At 43.0% G+C, this 17,655-nt stretch overlaps 1 protein-coding gene across 1 annotated transcript in view; it reads left to right on the top strand.

The window, feature by feature from the left end:
• The first annotated feature begins 2,473 nt into the window (after positions 1–2,473).
• The window catches only part of LOC100195252 (RAB14, member RAS oncogene family), a 22,935-nt gene continuing 7,753 nt past the window's right edge, over positions 2,474–17,655 (top strand). Inside the window, 4 exon segments of the mRNA NM_001140281.1 lie at positions 2,474–2,657; positions 12,117–12,175; positions 13,272–13,325; positions 16,980–17,157. Of these exon segments, the coding sequence (NP_001133753.1) occupies positions 12,124–12,175; positions 13,272–13,325; positions 16,980–17,157 (284 nt within the window). The 5' untranslated portion in view covers positions 2,474–2,657; positions 12,117–12,123.

The following is a 17,655-nucleotide window of genomic DNA, read 5'->3' as shown; positions in this document are numbered from 1 at the left end:
ATCCATTGAATTATTCAAATAATTGCTGCTGAGGCCTAATTTGTTTTCCATCACTCACAGCCAGACTTAAGTGACCACATTGTGGACTTGTTACAATATCTAAATCATGATGGATTTGGCAAATAGCCACTTTGTTAGATCAGATTTGTTGAATGTGCGCCAATCTGCTCAATGGAACGTCTGCATTCCATTGACTCCTTTACAGCATTTATTGCCATGTTCACATGCCAGTCGGAAACAAGGAAACTCAGGAATGTCAGATTCATTGAACGATGCACGTGTATAACTACAACCAGTAAGCAAGTCGGACATTTCCGAAGTTCTGACTAGCACGTGAACGTGGCATTAGTCTGCTATGTTTTTTGATGACATGATAACTTGGTCGCTGCTCTTTGTGCACACTGATGCCATGTTCATGTGCAAGTAGGAACTAGGAACACAGAACTGTCCAACTTGCTAACTGGTTGTAGCAATACACTTGCCGCGTTCAATGAATCAACAAGCCGGAAATGTCTGAGTTTCCTAGTTCTGACTGGCATATGAATGCGGCATGAGTTCTAGTGTGCATAAACTGGGTGGTTTAAGCCCTGAATGCTGATTAGCTTACTGCCGTGGCATATCAGACTGTATACCATGGGTATGACAAAACATGTATTTTTTCTGCTTTAATTACATTGGTTTCCAGTCTATAATAGCAATAAGGCACCTCAATGGTTTGTGGTATATGGTGGGGCCGTGGGGGTCTCTGTTATATCTAGTCTAATTATCCTGTCTTATCTGGTGTCTTGTGTGAATTTAAGTATGTGTAACCGATGTGAAATGGCTAGTTAGTTAGCCGTGGTGCGCGCTAATAGCATTTCAATCAGTGACGTCACTCGCTCTGAGACTTGAAGTAGGGTTTCCCCTTGCGTTGCAAGGGCCGTGGCTTTTGTGGCGCGATGGGTAACGATGCTTCGTGGGGTGTCAGTTGTTGATGTGTGCAAGGGTCCCTGGTTTGAGCCCAGGTTGGGGCGAAGAGAGGGACGGAACCTACACTGTTACATTGATGCTGTTGACCCGGATCATTGGTTGCTGCGGAAAAGGAGGAGGTCAAAGGGGGGGTGAGTGTAACCGATGTGAAATGGCTAGTTAGTTAGCGGTGGTGCGCGCTAATAGCATTTCAATCAGTGACGTCACTCGCTCTGAGACTTGAAGTAGGGTTTCCCCTTGCGTTGCAAGGGCCGTGGCTTTTATGGCGCGATGGGTAACGATGCTTCGTGGGTGTCAGTTGTTGATGTGTGCAAGGGTCCCTGGTTCGAGCCCAGGTTGGGGCGAAGAGAGGGAAGGAAACCTACACTGTTACATATGCTCCCTCTAATTCTCTCTCTCCCTCCCGTCCCGGGGGACCTGAGCCATAGGACCATGCCACAGGACAACCTGGCCTGATGACTCCTGGCTATCCCCAGTCCACCTGGTCGTGCTGCTGCTCCAGTTTCAGCTGTTCTGCCTGCAGCTACGGAACTCTGACCTGTTCACCGGACATGCTACCTTGTTCCAGACCTGCTGTTTTCTACTCTCCCTCTCTCTCTCTCTCTCTCTCCCCCTTTCTCTACCACACCTACTGTCTCGACCTCTGAATGCTCGGCTATGAAAAGTCAACTGACATTTACTCCTGAGGTACTGACCTGTTGCACCCTCTAAAACCACTGTAATTATTATTTGACCCTACTGGTCATCTATGAACATTTCAACATCTTGAAGAACAATCTGGCCTTAATGGCCATGTCGTCTTATAACCTCCACCTGGCACAACCAGAAGAGGACTGACCACCCCTCAGAGCTTGGTTCCTCTCTAGGTTTCTTCCTAGGTTCCTGCCTTTCTACAGAGTTTTTCCTAGCCACTGTGCTTCTACATCTGCATTGCTTGCTGTTTGGGGCTTTAGGCTGGGTTTCTGTTTAAGCACTTTGTGACATCTGCTGATGTAAAAAGGGCTCTATAAATACATTTGATTTGATATGGCCAATATACCACCATTGGCTGTATCCAGGCACTCTGCATTGAGCTACGCATAAGAAATAGCCCTTAGCCATCATATATTGGCGATATACCACACCCCCTCGGAGCTTACGACTCGATCCCACCAACAGTGTCATGCAGTTTGGTACACCAGACTTACATTAATTTCCAATGGAATGCTGCGTTTGCCTTGCAGCATTGGTTGCAGAGCGTTCTGCATATGTTGGATTTATTGAAGGTATGCGTCAAACTTTACCCATAGACGGCTTCACATAAATGGTAGCAGAAAGTGAATGTTGAACGTTTGTTACACACATATCCAGATGATGCCATGTACCATTTTGCGCAAAACACTGTTAGTGTGATCGAGGCGTTATTGCTTAATAAGTATAAACCGGATGCAACCCGGATATAGACGGTCCATGAATTGGCGTATGAGAACGTGAGTAGATTACCTTGAAAACAACGGGCGGACATCTTGGACGCAGTATCCAGTTCTTATTATACCGCAGTGCCTTTGTCCAAGAAGCCCATATACAACAGAGGAAACCCTGTGCAGTGCAAGCAGCCATCTTGGATAGACAGCCAAGGCAGATACTTCAAGCAGGATAACCTACAGATCACTTCTGAGCAGCTCAAGACATAAAACCGACAATTCCCGGTGAGAACAAAAACACGATATAGACGTGCTCATATCCACATATAACACCTTTATAAAACTGTAAACATGTTGTCTTACATAGTCAACTAGCTAACGTACTACGCTAATTTGCTAACATGGCAGCTAGCTGTCAAGCCTAGCTAGCCAGTAGTTGACGTTTCTAGTTAACGAGTTTCATAAATTGGCAACGTTTACTAGAAGGGTGACTACTAGCCATCTAACGAGATGTATTTTGCTTTGTATATATTTGTTTTTACCATTATTCAGTACCCGTGGTTTTGGCTAGCCGTTGTGGTTTTCGGTGTATCTGTATTTCGGGAACAGGCTGTTGAATTTAGGTAACAAACTAGTATCAGTAGCTAGCTAGCTGACCGGAAGAGTAAGTTGGCTAATGTTAAGTACCTATCACAATTGTTGGCGCAACATTTCACATAAGGTAGCTAGTTTATGTTAGAGTTCTCGGCTCATCATGGTAACGTTACTGTTTTTTTTACCGACATAGCTATCTAACTGCCTATTTGTAGAGCCAATAAATGATGACACGCATTATGATTAGCTGGCTAGTTAGCTTGCAGGTCAGTGACGATAGCTAACGACGTACGAGACTAGGCCCGATGTTATGGTTATAGCTAGAAATGTAGCTACTTCAATTAGCTACCCACCTCTCTCCCAGCTCCGTTGCCTGAATTAGCTAGATATACATTTCTCTTAGCGTCCAATCATCTACAATAAGTCAAGATGTTAGCTAGCCAACTATCTCAACAGACACCAACTGACGTTGCCACGGTTTGTGTTAACAACATCGGTTAGCCCGAAAGCTAGGTACCCACCCATGGCCAGCTGATGGATGCTTTATGGTGCTGAATCCTTAGCCAAATTAGTTTGTCAACCTTTTCATCTCATGTAGCTAGCTATAATCAGATGTGTAACTACTTGAATTGTCAAAGATAAGTCACAAGCCAACTGTATTGTTCTGCAAAATTGTGTCATTCATCATAGTACATCATGTATAACTTACTGAACAAAAATATGAAGGCAACAATTTCAAAGATTTTACTGAGTTGCAGTTCATAGGAAATAAATTCAATAGGCCCTACTCTATGGATTTCGCATGACTGGGCAGGGGCGCAGCCCACGTCTGCCAGGCCCAGGCATTCAGAATTATACTTTTTTTCCCCCACAAAGGGCTTTATTACAGACAGAAATACTCTTCAGCATCCCCCTGGGCTGGTGTGGTTACACATGGTCTGTGGTTGTGAGACCGGTTGGATGTAATTTTATTTTTTTATTTAGCCTTTATTTAACTAGGCAAGTCAGTTAAGAACAAATTATTTTTTACAATGAAGGCCAAACCCGGACGACGCTGGGCCAATTGTGCGCCGCCCTATGGGGCTCCCAATCATGGCCGAACGTGATACTGCCTGGATTCAAACCAGGGACTGTAGTGACGCCTCTTACACTGAGATCCAATGCCTTAGACCGCTGTGCCACTCGGGAGTACTGCCAAATTCTCTAAAATGATGTTGGAGGCGGCGTATGGTAGAGAAGTTAACATTAAATTCTCTGACAACAGCTCTGTTAGAAATTCTTGCAGTCAGCATGCCAATTGCACACTCTCTCAAAACTTGAGACATTTGTGTCATTGTGCTGTGTGACGCAACTGCACATTTTAGTGACCTTTTATTGTCCCAAGCACAAGGTGCACATGTGTAATGATCATGCTGTTTAATCAGCTACTTGATATGCCACACCTGTCAGATGGATGGATTATCTTGGCAAAGGAGAAATGCTCACTAACAACGATCTAAAAAAATTGGTGCGCACTTCTTTTTTTTGTACGTGTATGGAACATTTCTGGGATCTTTTATTTCAACTCATGAAAATGGGACCAACACTTTACATGTTGCATTTATATATTTGTTCAGTAGCTCAGCCAGCTATCCAGTAATCACACAGATGACTAGAGCTGGGAATTGCCAGGGACCTCACAATACTTAGGTACCGATATTATATGTATTACGATTCTATATTGTGATTTTATTGCGATTCGATGTTCCAAACATATTGCTCACCATAAGTCTTCTGCAGAGGGACAAGGGAGAGCCATGAGAAAAACTAATTGGCTTCCTATTTAAAAAGATGGAGAATAAGCTATGAAGGAAAAATACTGGAGTTTTGGTGCAGCTACAGCCAACTAACGCAAACATGATATTGTCAAAACAATAATATTCCGACATATAATACCCCACACACACACACACACACATCATGTATCCTTATCTAGGCCTCGTCTCAGCCAGCCCTTATTGGCTCATAATCACAGAAATATTTTTTTTGTTATGATACAAATTAGGCTTTGATTAGGGTGGAATATTCATGTAGAAGTGTCATAATATGAAAGATACTAATCTGTGTGACATGAGCAGAGGCATTTGGTATTTTCTTGGCCTTGAATTGTATTTATTTTAAGTCCCTTATTACAATTGCACATCACACAGTAAATGAAAAGAAATCCGCTGTATGTGTGTTGATTAAACCCACATTCTGCAAGTGTTTTGTTCATTCCATCTCTGCCTTTGGTTCTGATCACAACCCAAAGGCATGTGCAATTTACCACAGGATTAGGATGTTGTGTGACAGCATAACAATGAGTCAGAGAAGAGAGCAAACAGCCCATATGAGTGTGTGACACCGATTTTATTTTTATATTTGTTCAACAACAGGAAATGGAAGTGATTAAAAAGAAAGAGGTGACAGCTCTGTTTTATGAATCGGTGCGAGTGGATGGATAAGCATTGAGACTGCAGTTTGGTCACATGCTGCTCTCATTCGCCCTCTCCTTGGATGGATACTCCACCTGGGCTTCACTCAGGAAAAGGGGAGTTTTCCCCCATCATTTACCCAAAGAAGGAGTAGGCCTAGCATTAGTGCCCAGAATATATGTTTGTGTGTGTGTACTGCTCTTGTAGTCGTACAGTTGCCGCCTTATGGAGAAACTCTCACACATGAGCCTGGTGGCCCCCCATGACAGAGGGTCATGTGAGGGGTGGCAGTCAGGTTAGCAGCAAGGCAAGCAGGTAGTCAGGACCAAACACACCACTGACACAGTTGTCAATAGGGTTTTACCACTAGTTTAAATAGGTTCCTTAGAAAAGCAGTCGGGTGCGGTAGACCACGTCACGGTCAGTGTATCAAATCCCTCACCAGAGCTTATCCCACACCCTAAGTACATGATTTCCCCTACCTCATCAATTGCCTTTGTCCTTGTTTACCCCACAACTTCTCTTCTGAACTCTCTGCACTATTGTTTTTCAAGCAGCTAGAGCTGCAATGGGGAGTGTTTTGCTGCAGGGGTGTGTGGCACCCAAGGGTCTCTGACCAACCACGTACTGAGGGCGAAAGGGTTAGATGACACCTTGACCTGGAATTACCCCACTCAGCCGATTAGCACGCATCCACTCACTTCTGTTCTGGACGACGCTGCTCTCTCTTCCCTGTGTAGTTAACTCAATCTGCCTCTGCATATCACAATGAGAGCATCTCTTTTCTTCATCCTGCTCCCGGTCTCCTTTTCACTTTCTACTTCTGTCTTTCGCCTTCTCTCAATTCACCCTAGCTCAAAACAGAAGCATTTGTCATAGTGCTAAATTGTTTAGCAGGAAAACTTGGTGGTTGAACAGCAGGCCATAGCACAGCTCTTCTTCTGGTTGGCACCAGGCTCTGTTGCATAGCGATTTGAATCTCCAAACCTGCTTTAACTGCAATGCCGTTATAACTACTGTGTACTTAACCACAAGCTAAAGAGGAATTTCCCAGCTAGAGGGAAACAAAATCGGACACTGGGATTACCATGATAATAGATTACTTAGACACTGGTATTCACAGGTTGTACTTTATAGGCTACTATCTAGGGTGGTTGAATTTGAATTCTACTTGAATTACAGGTGTCAGCTCTCAAACTCCAGTGTTAGACTGCATTACTTACAAGTGAGTTTTGCAATGGGATTGATCGTCGTCAGAACGCAGCCCTCTCTCAAGTCCGATCATGTATTCATAAACAAGACTGTCTTCAACTTGAACTTCGTTATTGAATATTTGAATATTCTCTAGCCCATCTATTTCATACGATTGCCCCGCTGAATATATTCTTCAGATGTGCATGACTGTGTGTGTTGGGGCTGACCCCCCCCCCCACAAACGCATTGGCCGACCGAGACACGTATTTTTCCATATATAGACACACCCTATGTTTGAATAAAATCAACTATATGAGCTTGTCTGATGCTATAAGCACTGTGATTAAAAATTAAGACACAGATTACTGAAGAGGCTGTCAGAGATCAATATAGCCTAACCAGAAGAAAATGTATACCATTCTTGGCGATTGGGAAACAAGCAAACCCATTAAACTAAAGCAGTTCTAATGGTTTCGATGTTATGGTCTTCAATGGTAAAAATCCCCAACACACATTGTATAGTGTTTTCCAATGGGGCTGGGTTTAATGGTAAATGTCACTAAGAATTTGATTGTACAGCAGTCGTATGTTTTTCAATGGTTTATAATTGTATTTTATTAGGGTTGTCACAACATTTTAGTCACTAGCTGATTTCTCCATCAAAGTTTGGGCTTGTAAGAAAGGTCTTCATATGAGAATTGCGCCTCACAGATAGCCCTCTCAGAGAGCTGCCATTTTTGACTATTCAGGGTTGAGTTGGGTTGAAGGACAAGCTGAATTGCTCTCATGGAGGACTGGCTCGACCACACAATGCATTTTCACCATGAGCAAAAGCTTTTTACCCAACGTTGCAAAGAAAATGTGATCCATTTAACCCCCTAGAGTCGAAGTCCGTCAATCTAATTATCATAATATAAAAAATCCCCATCAAAATCTAATAGTTTTAAGCTAGAGACATAAACATTTTTTTGCATGGGCTGTGTCTCAATCCGCCGATGTCGCCCTTCCGCGTCTGAGGTGAAAGGTGGCAGAGCTAGAGCAGTGTTTGTCAGACCATGAGACATCCTGAAAATCGCTCTTCTCACAAAAATGTGTGTAGCGCCTGACCGGTTTGGCCGTAGTAACTTTTATGACCCCTCTATGGAAAGGTGAGTCTCCTTGTGCTTTTTGAGGTGGACTGACTCCTCTGTAAACTACTGTCACACCCCTTTTACTCAGACTGTCTGTGAGAGTCCTCAGAGCAGTTTGTTGCTTGAGGTTTATGAGGCAGAGTGGGAGCCCCCATGGCTAGGAAACACTCCATTGAACATGGTGCATAATGATAATGAACCACCCCAACATAAACACCCATTTGGTGCTATGCAGTTCTAGCTTTCATTGAGTGATATTAGGCTACATCTCCAGAGAAGTTCTCTATCTTTGTCATGATGGAAAAATAAGGGGGTAAATGTTTAAACTTTTAATAAAAATTGGGATCTTTAACGTTAAGTAATATCACTAATGGAAAAATTATTTTTCCCCCCTCAAAATTTTAAATCACATTGCAGCTTGCTCGCCTGCTCTCATCGCCAATGATGCGAGTGTGTTTAGTCTTCGGTTTGTTGCGTGTAGAATATATTAGCCTATTCTTTGATAGGCCCTGCTTTAGTGAAGTTGCGAGACATTGCCTGGTGGCTGACCTGCCTATACTGTGCCTCTCCCCGCTTGCTCTCTGTCCCTCGCTAGCTCGCTATGAAAGATGTTTGTTCTCAACGTAGACTTTGATCTGAAGCCATTCTTGTGGTTATTGTGATTTTGTTATTCATTGTAAATGTTTGTAGGCCTATGTAGCCAAATTGTATCTATGATCATATGCTATCTATTCATGTTCTGTTTATATCTGAGAATTAACCAATGATGTCAGGCCGCACCCGGCCATGATTACAGACACCTGTGTGCCTTCCCTGTAGCTCAGTTGGTAGAGCATGGTGTTTGCAACACCAGGGTTGTGGGTTCGATTCCCACGGGGGGCCAGCACAGAAAAAAAATGTATGCAATTGTATGAAATGTATGCATTCACTACTGTAAGTCGCTCTGGATAAGAGCGTCTGCTAAATGACTAAAATGTAAATGTAAAAATGTGTCCTTTGACACTATAAAAACTAGTGATCCACAGTGTTTATTATACCCTGATGAAGATGGCTTGTCTGTCGAAACGTTGGTTATTATTTCTGAGCTTCTAGAGTGGACGGCTCTCCGTTCTCGGAAGTACGGCGGCTAATAAGTCTCCTCTGTTCCAAAATACCGAATCTTTAGGAGTCGATTCCTAGCAGAAGATTTTTTGTTTCTACTGAATGTCTTGGTAAGTCACGGTATTTAACAAGCTTTAGTCATTTTTTAGGCGAGGGTTTTAGGAGAGGGCTGTCTGCGTGCAGGCAGAAAGTCTATGCACAGACAGTTTGAGATTATTTGATTGACAATTCTGGTTGCCTAGTGATGGACGTTTGTCCAGCTTCAGAAGCGGTATTCCTTTACAGACAAACAAAAAATAATGGCTGTTTTTAAACCAGGGGCTGGAACCAAAATTGAGGATCAGAACCGGGAACGAAAGTGATCTATACTGTTCTGTAACAGAACCGTTATTTTAAAAGCATGGGAACCGGTTAATAACATTCTTTTAACTCTGTCACTCAAACTTATTCCAGTGTCTGCCTGCTAGCTGAAAATCTTTGCCAGTGCGTGTGTAGGCTTCCACCTCCTCCGAAGCATAGGCTACTGACGTTACAAGCGTGATTCAGAAATTAGGGATAGAGATTTTTAATTAGAGAATAATGGACTAACTTTTTCAATGCTAATTAAGGAAACTATAGTTATCACGTTTCAAATTGGATTTATTAACTACAGAAAGGTAACGTGTTTTATTTTAATTCTGGTTCCGCTCTGCACACACAAGCTTGTTAGCTAGCTCTGGTTGGAAGTTCAGACATTCAAAGTTCCTCCATAGAAGCCGCTCCTTCGTAGGTATAATTCTGTGGGTCTAATTCAGATAATGCATGTCATAACAAGATGCCCAGCACTTCAAGCAAAGCCTCCTCCGCTCCTCCACCCTCTCGCTCTCTCCCCGATCGTAAAATGTCAAGGAACAAAATAAATTGTTTCTGTTAAGAATGAAACTAATAGAAATCAATTTCGCTTCCATCCCCTGGTTTAAATGTTAAGCGAAATTGTCAGTTTGTCATATCCCTAATTGTAATGGAAAACTACAGAATGCAGGTTCATCATGGGATGGTAATAACGAGGAGTCTGGCTCTGCTGCATCTCATCTTGTTACAGTCCATAGTACTGTTGTAAATAGGATTAAGGCTTCTTGGAATAACTCCCCGGGCAGGCCCTCTCCGTGTGTGTGTGTGCATGTGTGATCTATGATGAGCTTCAGCCTGATTTTGCAGCCTCCCTGAGAGTACTTGTTTGGCCTCGCTTCCTCATCTAGGCTTAGGCTATTGTCTAGTCCTTTTACACAACCTGCCCACAGAGTACGTCCTGACTCCAAATGATATTTCCTTTCTCCTGAAGTGTACACTTGTTCACTACTTCCATCAAATCTAAAATAATTAGATTGGTGGAGGCATGGGCTAGAGGGGCTTTCGAGACTAGGTTGAATCCTACCCATATGTTTGAGAGATCAGTGCTGCTGGGCCTGCCGTCTGAGAAATCACATGACGGGAATCTTGAGAAATCAGGAATGATTCATACTACCTAGACTCCTGTTTATTTCTCAGACAGCAACCAGCTGCTCTGTCTGTATAGTACGGTCTGAGACATGGTGACAATTCTTTACTGACCATATTGATAAATCCATAGGCCCAATGTTGCAGTGGTGAGCAGCTAGACACAATGTTGCAGTAGAGAAAGTTCCTTCAGAAAGCATTCACACCCCTTGACTTTTTCCACAATTTGTTGTTACATCCTGAATTTAAAATGGATTACATTTAGATTATTTTGTCACTGGCCTACACACAATACCCCATAATGTCAGAGGAGTTGTTTCTCGATTTGATCTTTTATTAGTTAAAAATGAAAAGCTGGAAAATCATGAGTCAAGTATTCAACCCCTTTGTTATTGGCAAGCCTAAATAAGTTCAAGAGTAAACATTTGCTCAAGTCACATAAGTAGCATGAACTCACTCTGTGTGTAATAATAGTGTTGAACGTGATTTTTAAAAGTCTACCTCATCTCTGTACCCCACACATACAATTATCTGTAAGGTCCCTTCATCGAGTGGTGAATTTCAAACACCGATTCAACCACAAAGACCATAGAGGTTTACCAATGCCTCGCAAAGAAGGACACCTATTGGTAGATGGGTAAAATAAAAAATGGTGTATCGATTCACCCAGTCACTACAAAGATACAGGCGTCCTTCCTAACTCAGTTACCGAAGAGGAAGGAAGCTGCTCAGGGATTTCACCATGAGGCCAATGGTGACTTTAAAACAGTTCTCCCCTATCAAAGCCATTAAACTCTGAGTATGGATCAACAACATTGTAGTTACTTCACATTACTAACCTAATAAACAAAGTGAAAAGACAGAAGCCTTTACAGAATAAAGATATTCCAAAACATGCATCCTGTTTGTATTAAAGTAATACTGCAAAAAAGGTGGCAAAGCAATTCACTTTTTGTCCTGAATATAAAGTGTTATGTTTGGGGCAAATCCAACACAGTTTTTCAGGATAAAAAAGAAAGGGAATGGAGTTAAGCAACATCCTAGAGGAAAACCTGGTTCAGTCTGCTTTCCACCAGACACTGGGAGATGAATTGACCTTTCAGCAGGACAATAACCTAAAACACAAGGCCAAATCTACACTGGAGTTGCTTACCAAGAAGACGGTGAATGTTCCTGAGTGGCCGAGTTACAGTTTTGAATTAAATCTACTTGAAAATCTATGGCAAGACCTGAAAATGGTTGTCTAGCAATGATCAACAACCAATATGACAGAGCTTGAATCATTTTGAAAGGAATAATGGGCAAATGTTCCACAATCCAGGTGTAGAAAGCTCTTACTTACCCAGAAATCCTCCCAGCTGTAATCACTGCCAAAGGTGCTTCTACAGCGTATTGACCCCCTGGGGTGTGAATACTTAGGTAAATGAGATTTCTGTATTTCATTACATTTCTAAACATGTTTTCACTGTCATTATGGAGTTTCTGTGTGTCGATGGGTGAGAAATCAATTGAAATCATGCTGTAACTAAGAATGTGGAAAAAGTCAAGGGGTATGAATACTTTCTGAAGGCACTGTAATTGTGTGGTCAGCCCAAGCACTGTACAATTAAATGGGATTGTGAGTGATATCGACAGACAAAATGTATTGATAATGTGTGGTTTCTGCATGATACCAGATAGAATTGATTCATAGACCTACAAACACCACCCTGATTCACCCAGCAGGCCGGAAATGGCTACATTGTTTCAGCAGGCCCGAAATGGCTACATTTAAGCGTTCTCTCTCTCTCTTTCAGAGCCACGATGGCCACCGCACCGTACAACTACTCCTACATTTTCAAATACATCATCATCGGTAAGTGTGCTGAGGGAGTGGAGGCCTGTATTTGTATACTACTGTGCTGTATGTGGGTCACCCAGTGGCTGCAGTTAGTACACAACTCAGTGAGACGCTACTGCTGCTCTCCCAACACAAGCCCTGGAAGAGTTCCCATCTAGAGACTAGAACTCCAGACCCTACCCATGACCCTACCCATGACCCTACCCATGACCCTACCCATGACCCTACCCATGACCCCTATCACAGCAGCTTATTTGGATGCAGTATGAGGTTACCGCCTAAAGTGACTTGAAACATTTTCATCAATTGTTTTCCCAGGAAGCTAGCCTAAGCCAAGCTAAATTGTTTGTTATAATGAACCGAAGTAGCAGTGTAATAAATAAGTTACATGAATTATTGCTCTCCTTCTGTCTGCTCTAAATTACTAACAGAAAAAAATGAGCATGAATGGCTTACATTTGTGGAGGTGGTCCACGTTTCCAAATAGTGTTTTCCCATCTGTTTGGGACCTTTTAAAACAGGGCAGTTAAATCACCATCTCAACATCTCTCCAACTAGTTGTAGGTAGTTTACTGTGGTGCATTGAGGCCTTAAAAGCCCCAGCTTAATGTCAACACATTTCCCTTGTCTGATTGTGGACCTGTTTGAGAACAGCCAAAAGGCTCTGTCATGTTCTCCTTTTGTTTGCTGTCTATTACGCAGACATCAATGTGGTCATACAGCACACACATCACTTTATCTCCATAGCTAGAGCAGACATTAGTGTATAGGCCTAAACAAACAAAAGGTGCTCTGCTCTCCCCCACTCTACTGGAGGTAACCATACCAGCCTTCCACTCAGTCAAAGCCCTGCAGGCCTGTTCATGGTGCCTCTTCAAGTGCTCTCACATGTATAGATAGCATCTGTTAATAATGCCTGAGGAGGAGAGGGAAGATGCTCTTTCTCTGCTACAACTAGGGCCCAGAGTCTTTCCTGATCAGACCAAGTGGTCAGGGAAAACTCCTCCCTAGATATGACATAAGTTACATCTGCAAAGAAATGATATTCTCCATCTTGTATGTTATGTTGAGATTGAACATGGATCCTAACACCTCTCACCTCTCTCCATAGGGGACATGGGGGTAGGGAAGTCGTGTTTGCTTCATCAGTTCACAGAGAAGAAATGTAAGTACATCCCGGCTCCCCGCTGACTCCAGACAGACACAACCCTCCGACTCAATCTACTCTAAATCCCCTCTGATGCCATCAGCCTCACACTGACTAGACCGGCACGAGTCTGCGTCCGTCATCGCGCGCATGTTGATTTTGTCCATCCACCGTAGACACAATCAGGACACGCAGGTTGAAATAGCAACGCGAACTCTGAACCAACTATATTAATTAGAGGACAGGTCGAAACATAAACATTCATGGCCATTTAACTAGCTAGCTTGCTGTTGCTAGCTAATTTGTCCTTCGACATAAACATTGGGTTGTTATTTTACCTGACATTTTTTTTCTGGATCTTTGTAGAATTTTGAGTCACACAAAATCGTGTGTTCTCTACTCCGATAATTAATCGGATTGATTAGTTAATTTGTTTCTAGCTAGTTATTTTCTAGTAATTTCTCCTTCTGTGGACTTTATATGGTGGTTGGCAACCAACTTAAGGTGCATTACCACCACCAACTGGACTGGAGTGTGGACCTCAGTTCATCTTTCAATCACCCATGTGGGTATATGCTCCTTAAACCATTGAGTAGATGGGAGAGGCAGGACTTGTGTCAAATATAGAACCAAGTTCTATTTTAGCGCCTGGCTATGATTTTTTTAAATGGCAGTATTAGCAGCAGTAAGTGCAGATGCTCTGCTCCTCATTGGTCTGTCTCGCATCTCATCCTGCACTGCTCAGTCTCAGTCATACAAGTGGCCCATAGACGTGGCTCTAAACGAACAGGCTGCTGCTTTGTCAGTGCTGAATGTCAGGTTTGAAGGCTTCCTCCCTGCCACTGGGTAACATTGAAACGCAGGTGGTAAAAACCAACTGGCAGGCTGATCTGCCAGTCTGAAATTGATACCACCTGCTCTCTCTGTTGCCTCACAATGGAGGTGAAGTGTCTATACGATCAAGAGTGCATCTGGTTTTTCTTTGTGGTTGGAGGTGCCTGTCACACTGTGTATATGGGTTCTGTTAATACTTTGTTGGTGCTAGCTGTGTCACAGGAAGGCTGTTCTGTATGCTAGTTTATAGAGAGAGAGTGAGCAGGGGAAGGAGGGAGTGTAGTTACAGTAAAGCTGAGTGTACACTACATGCTTTTGGCCCTGATTAAGCTGTCCCAGACAAGTTTTTGAGATCGGAGACAAAATCCCCATGTCGTTGCCTACTCAGGGCACGCAGCCATCACCGGTGGTCGTTTAATGTGAGTGGGTCAGAGACCGAGCTAAATATTATATCTTTTATACCTCTGTTCACAAGATAAATATTATATATTTTATACCTCTGTTCACAGGCTAAATATTTCAACTAGAGGTCGACCGAATACGATTTTTCGATACCGATTATTGGAGGACCCAAAAAAAGCTGATACCGATTAATCGGGCCATTTAAATATATATATATATATATATATATATAGTAATGACAACAATACTGAATGAACAATGAAAACTTTTTGAACATTTTACCTTAATATAAATAAAATCAATTTAGTCTCAAATAAATAATGAAACATGTTCAATTTGCTTTAAATAATGCAAAATCAGTGTTGGAGAAGAAACTAACAGTGCCATGTAAGAAAGTTAACGTTTAAGTTCCTTGCTGAGAACATATAAAAGCTGGTGGTTCCTTTTAACATGAGTCTTCAATAATCCCAGTTAAGAAGTTTTAGGTTGTAGTTATTATAGGAATTATGACGTGTCCACTATATCTCTCTGTACTATTTGTATTTCATATACCTTGGACTATTGGATGTTCTTATAGGCACTATAATATTGCCAGTCTAATCTTGGGAGTTGATAGGCTTGAAGTCATAAACAGCGCTGTGCCTCAAGCATTGCTAAGAGCTGCTGGCAAACGCAGTAAAGTGCTGTTTGAATGAACGCTTACGAGCATGCTGCTGCCTACCACCGCTCAGTCAGACTGCTTACAGAAATACGAGCCTTTGGTCATTAATATGGTCAAATCCGGAAACTATCATTTCTAAAACAAAACGTTTATTCTTTCAGTGAAATACGGAACCGTTCTGTATTTTATCTAACGGGTGGCATCCCTAAGTCTAAATATTGCTGTTACATTGCACAACCTTCAATGTTATGTCATAATTATGTAAAATTCTGGCAAATTATTTACAGTCTTTGTTAGGAAGAAATGGTCTTCACACAGTTTGCAACGAGCCAGGCGGCCCAAACTGCTGCATACACCCTGACTCTGCTTGCACTGAACGCAAGAGAAGTGACACAATTTCACTAGGTAAAATTTTTATTTTATTTCACCTTTAAGTTCTCATTTCCAACTGCGACCTGGCCAAGATAAAGCAAAGCAGTGCAACAAACAACAACCCAGAGTTGCACATGGAACAAACAAACATACAGTAGAAAAAGTCTATATACAGTGTGATATATATTGCCTGCTAATATGCATTTCTTTTAACTAAATATGCAGGTTTAAAAATATATACTTCTGTGTATTGATTTTAAGGAAGGCATTGATGTTTATGGTTAGGTACATTTGTGCAACGATTGTACTTTTTTTGTGAATGTGCTTTTGTTAAATCAGCACCCATTTGGCGAAGTTGAAGTAGGCTGTGATTCGATGATAAATTAACAGGCACCGACTTGATTATATGCAACGCAGCACAAGCTAGTTAAGCTAGTAATATCAACCATGTGTACTTAACTAGTGATTATGTGAAGATAGTTTTTTCTAAGATAAGTTTAATGCTTGCTAGCAACTTACCTTGGCTCCTTGCAGCCACAAGGTCCTTTTAACGCAGCACTCGTGTAACAGGTGGTCAGCCTGCCACGCAGTTTCCGCGTGGATTGCAATGTAATCGGCCATAATCGGTGTCCAAAAGGCAGATTACCGATTGTTATAACTTGAAATGGGCCATAAGTAATCGGTCGACCTCTAATTTCAACTCTGTATGGCAAGCGTGAATATCTGACAAAAACTGTTTGAGGCTGCTTTGAGGCACCGCTCGTTCTAGCTACGTTAAGTCTAACCACATCATTGTTTTGGCTGCATGGTATGGAGAATCCTCACGACCAAGAGAAGAATCTTGTAGTGTGCCCCCCTGTCTGCTCCACATGGTTTAGTGGGCCCCCCTGTCTGCTCCACATGGTTTAGTGGGCCCCCCTGTCTGCTCCACATGGTTTAGTGGGCCCCCCTGTCTGCTCCACATGGTTTAGTGGGCCCCCCTGTCTGCTCCACATGGTTTAGTGGGCCCCCCTGTCTGATCCACAAGTTTGTCAAGACGAATAAACGACAGGGAAGATGGTGGTTTAATGTGAGAGGCTCAGCGACGTTAGGTTTTTGGAAGTCGTGTAGTGTAATCCCGGCATAAGTGGAGTAGAGAGCAGCAATCAGATCTAATCACACTCCAGAGAGAAGGGAGGGAGACGAGGCAGGCTGAGGAAGTGTTATGTCTACTGAGTCAGTCTTGCATGATGGGAGATGTAGTTCAGTTCATTCCATTGAGGCTCCTCATGAATCTTGTTAAAGTGAGATTGAATGAATTCCACTGCCATGTTTGATTTCTGGAGGTTTTAGGGGAACCTCACTGGATTTCTCCTTGCCTAGCCGAACAACCAGTGCTTTTTCCCCATCTCTCTCTCCTCCAGTCATGGCGGACTGCCCCCACACGATCGGCGTGGAGTTTGGTACGAGGATAATCGAGGTGAGCGGCCAGAAGATCAAGCTGCAGATCTGGGACACGGCGGGCCAGGAGCGCTTCAGGGCCGTCACACGTAGTTACTACAGGGGGGCCGCGGGCGCACTCATGGTCTACGACATCACCAGGTACAAACACACACAGATGTGTCCGAACATTGAAGCTCCAGGAAGAAGCTGCCTGTAGGTCCAGATCTAGGGTCAGATGCTCCTAACCTAAACCGTTAGGTTGAGAAAAACACAACTGACCTCAGATAAGCATCTAGGGTCAACTTCATCCTATTCTTCCTGGCCCCCTCAGCCTGTTCTACAATACACAACCCACACTTTTCAGATCATCTGTCCTGAATTAAAGTTGGTCTGTGTCTGTCGGCCGACGTGAGTAGGAGAGGAAAAGAGGCAGACGCCATGAACTGCCCCCCCCCCCTCTACCCGAGCTAACATGGTGTCTGTCAGCCGACGTGAGTAGGAGAGGAAAAGAGGCAGACGCCATGAACTGGCCCCCCCCTCTACCCGAGCTAACATGGTGTCTGTCAGCCGACGTGAGTAGGAGAGGAAAAGAGGCAGATGCCATGAACTGCCCCCCCCCTAACCGAGCTAACATGGTGTCTGTCAGCCGACGTGAGT

The sequence above is a fragment of the Salmo salar genome, chromosome ssa01 (assembly GCF_905237065.1).
Source record: "Salmo salar chromosome ssa01, Ssal_v3.1, whole genome shotgun sequence".
Classification (NCBI taxonomy): Eukaryota; Metazoa; Chordata; class Actinopteri; order Salmoniformes; family Salmonidae; genus Salmo; species Salmo salar.
The sequence above is the reverse complement of the archived record's forward strand: the minus strand, read 5'-3'. Positions and strand labels throughout refer to the sequence as shown.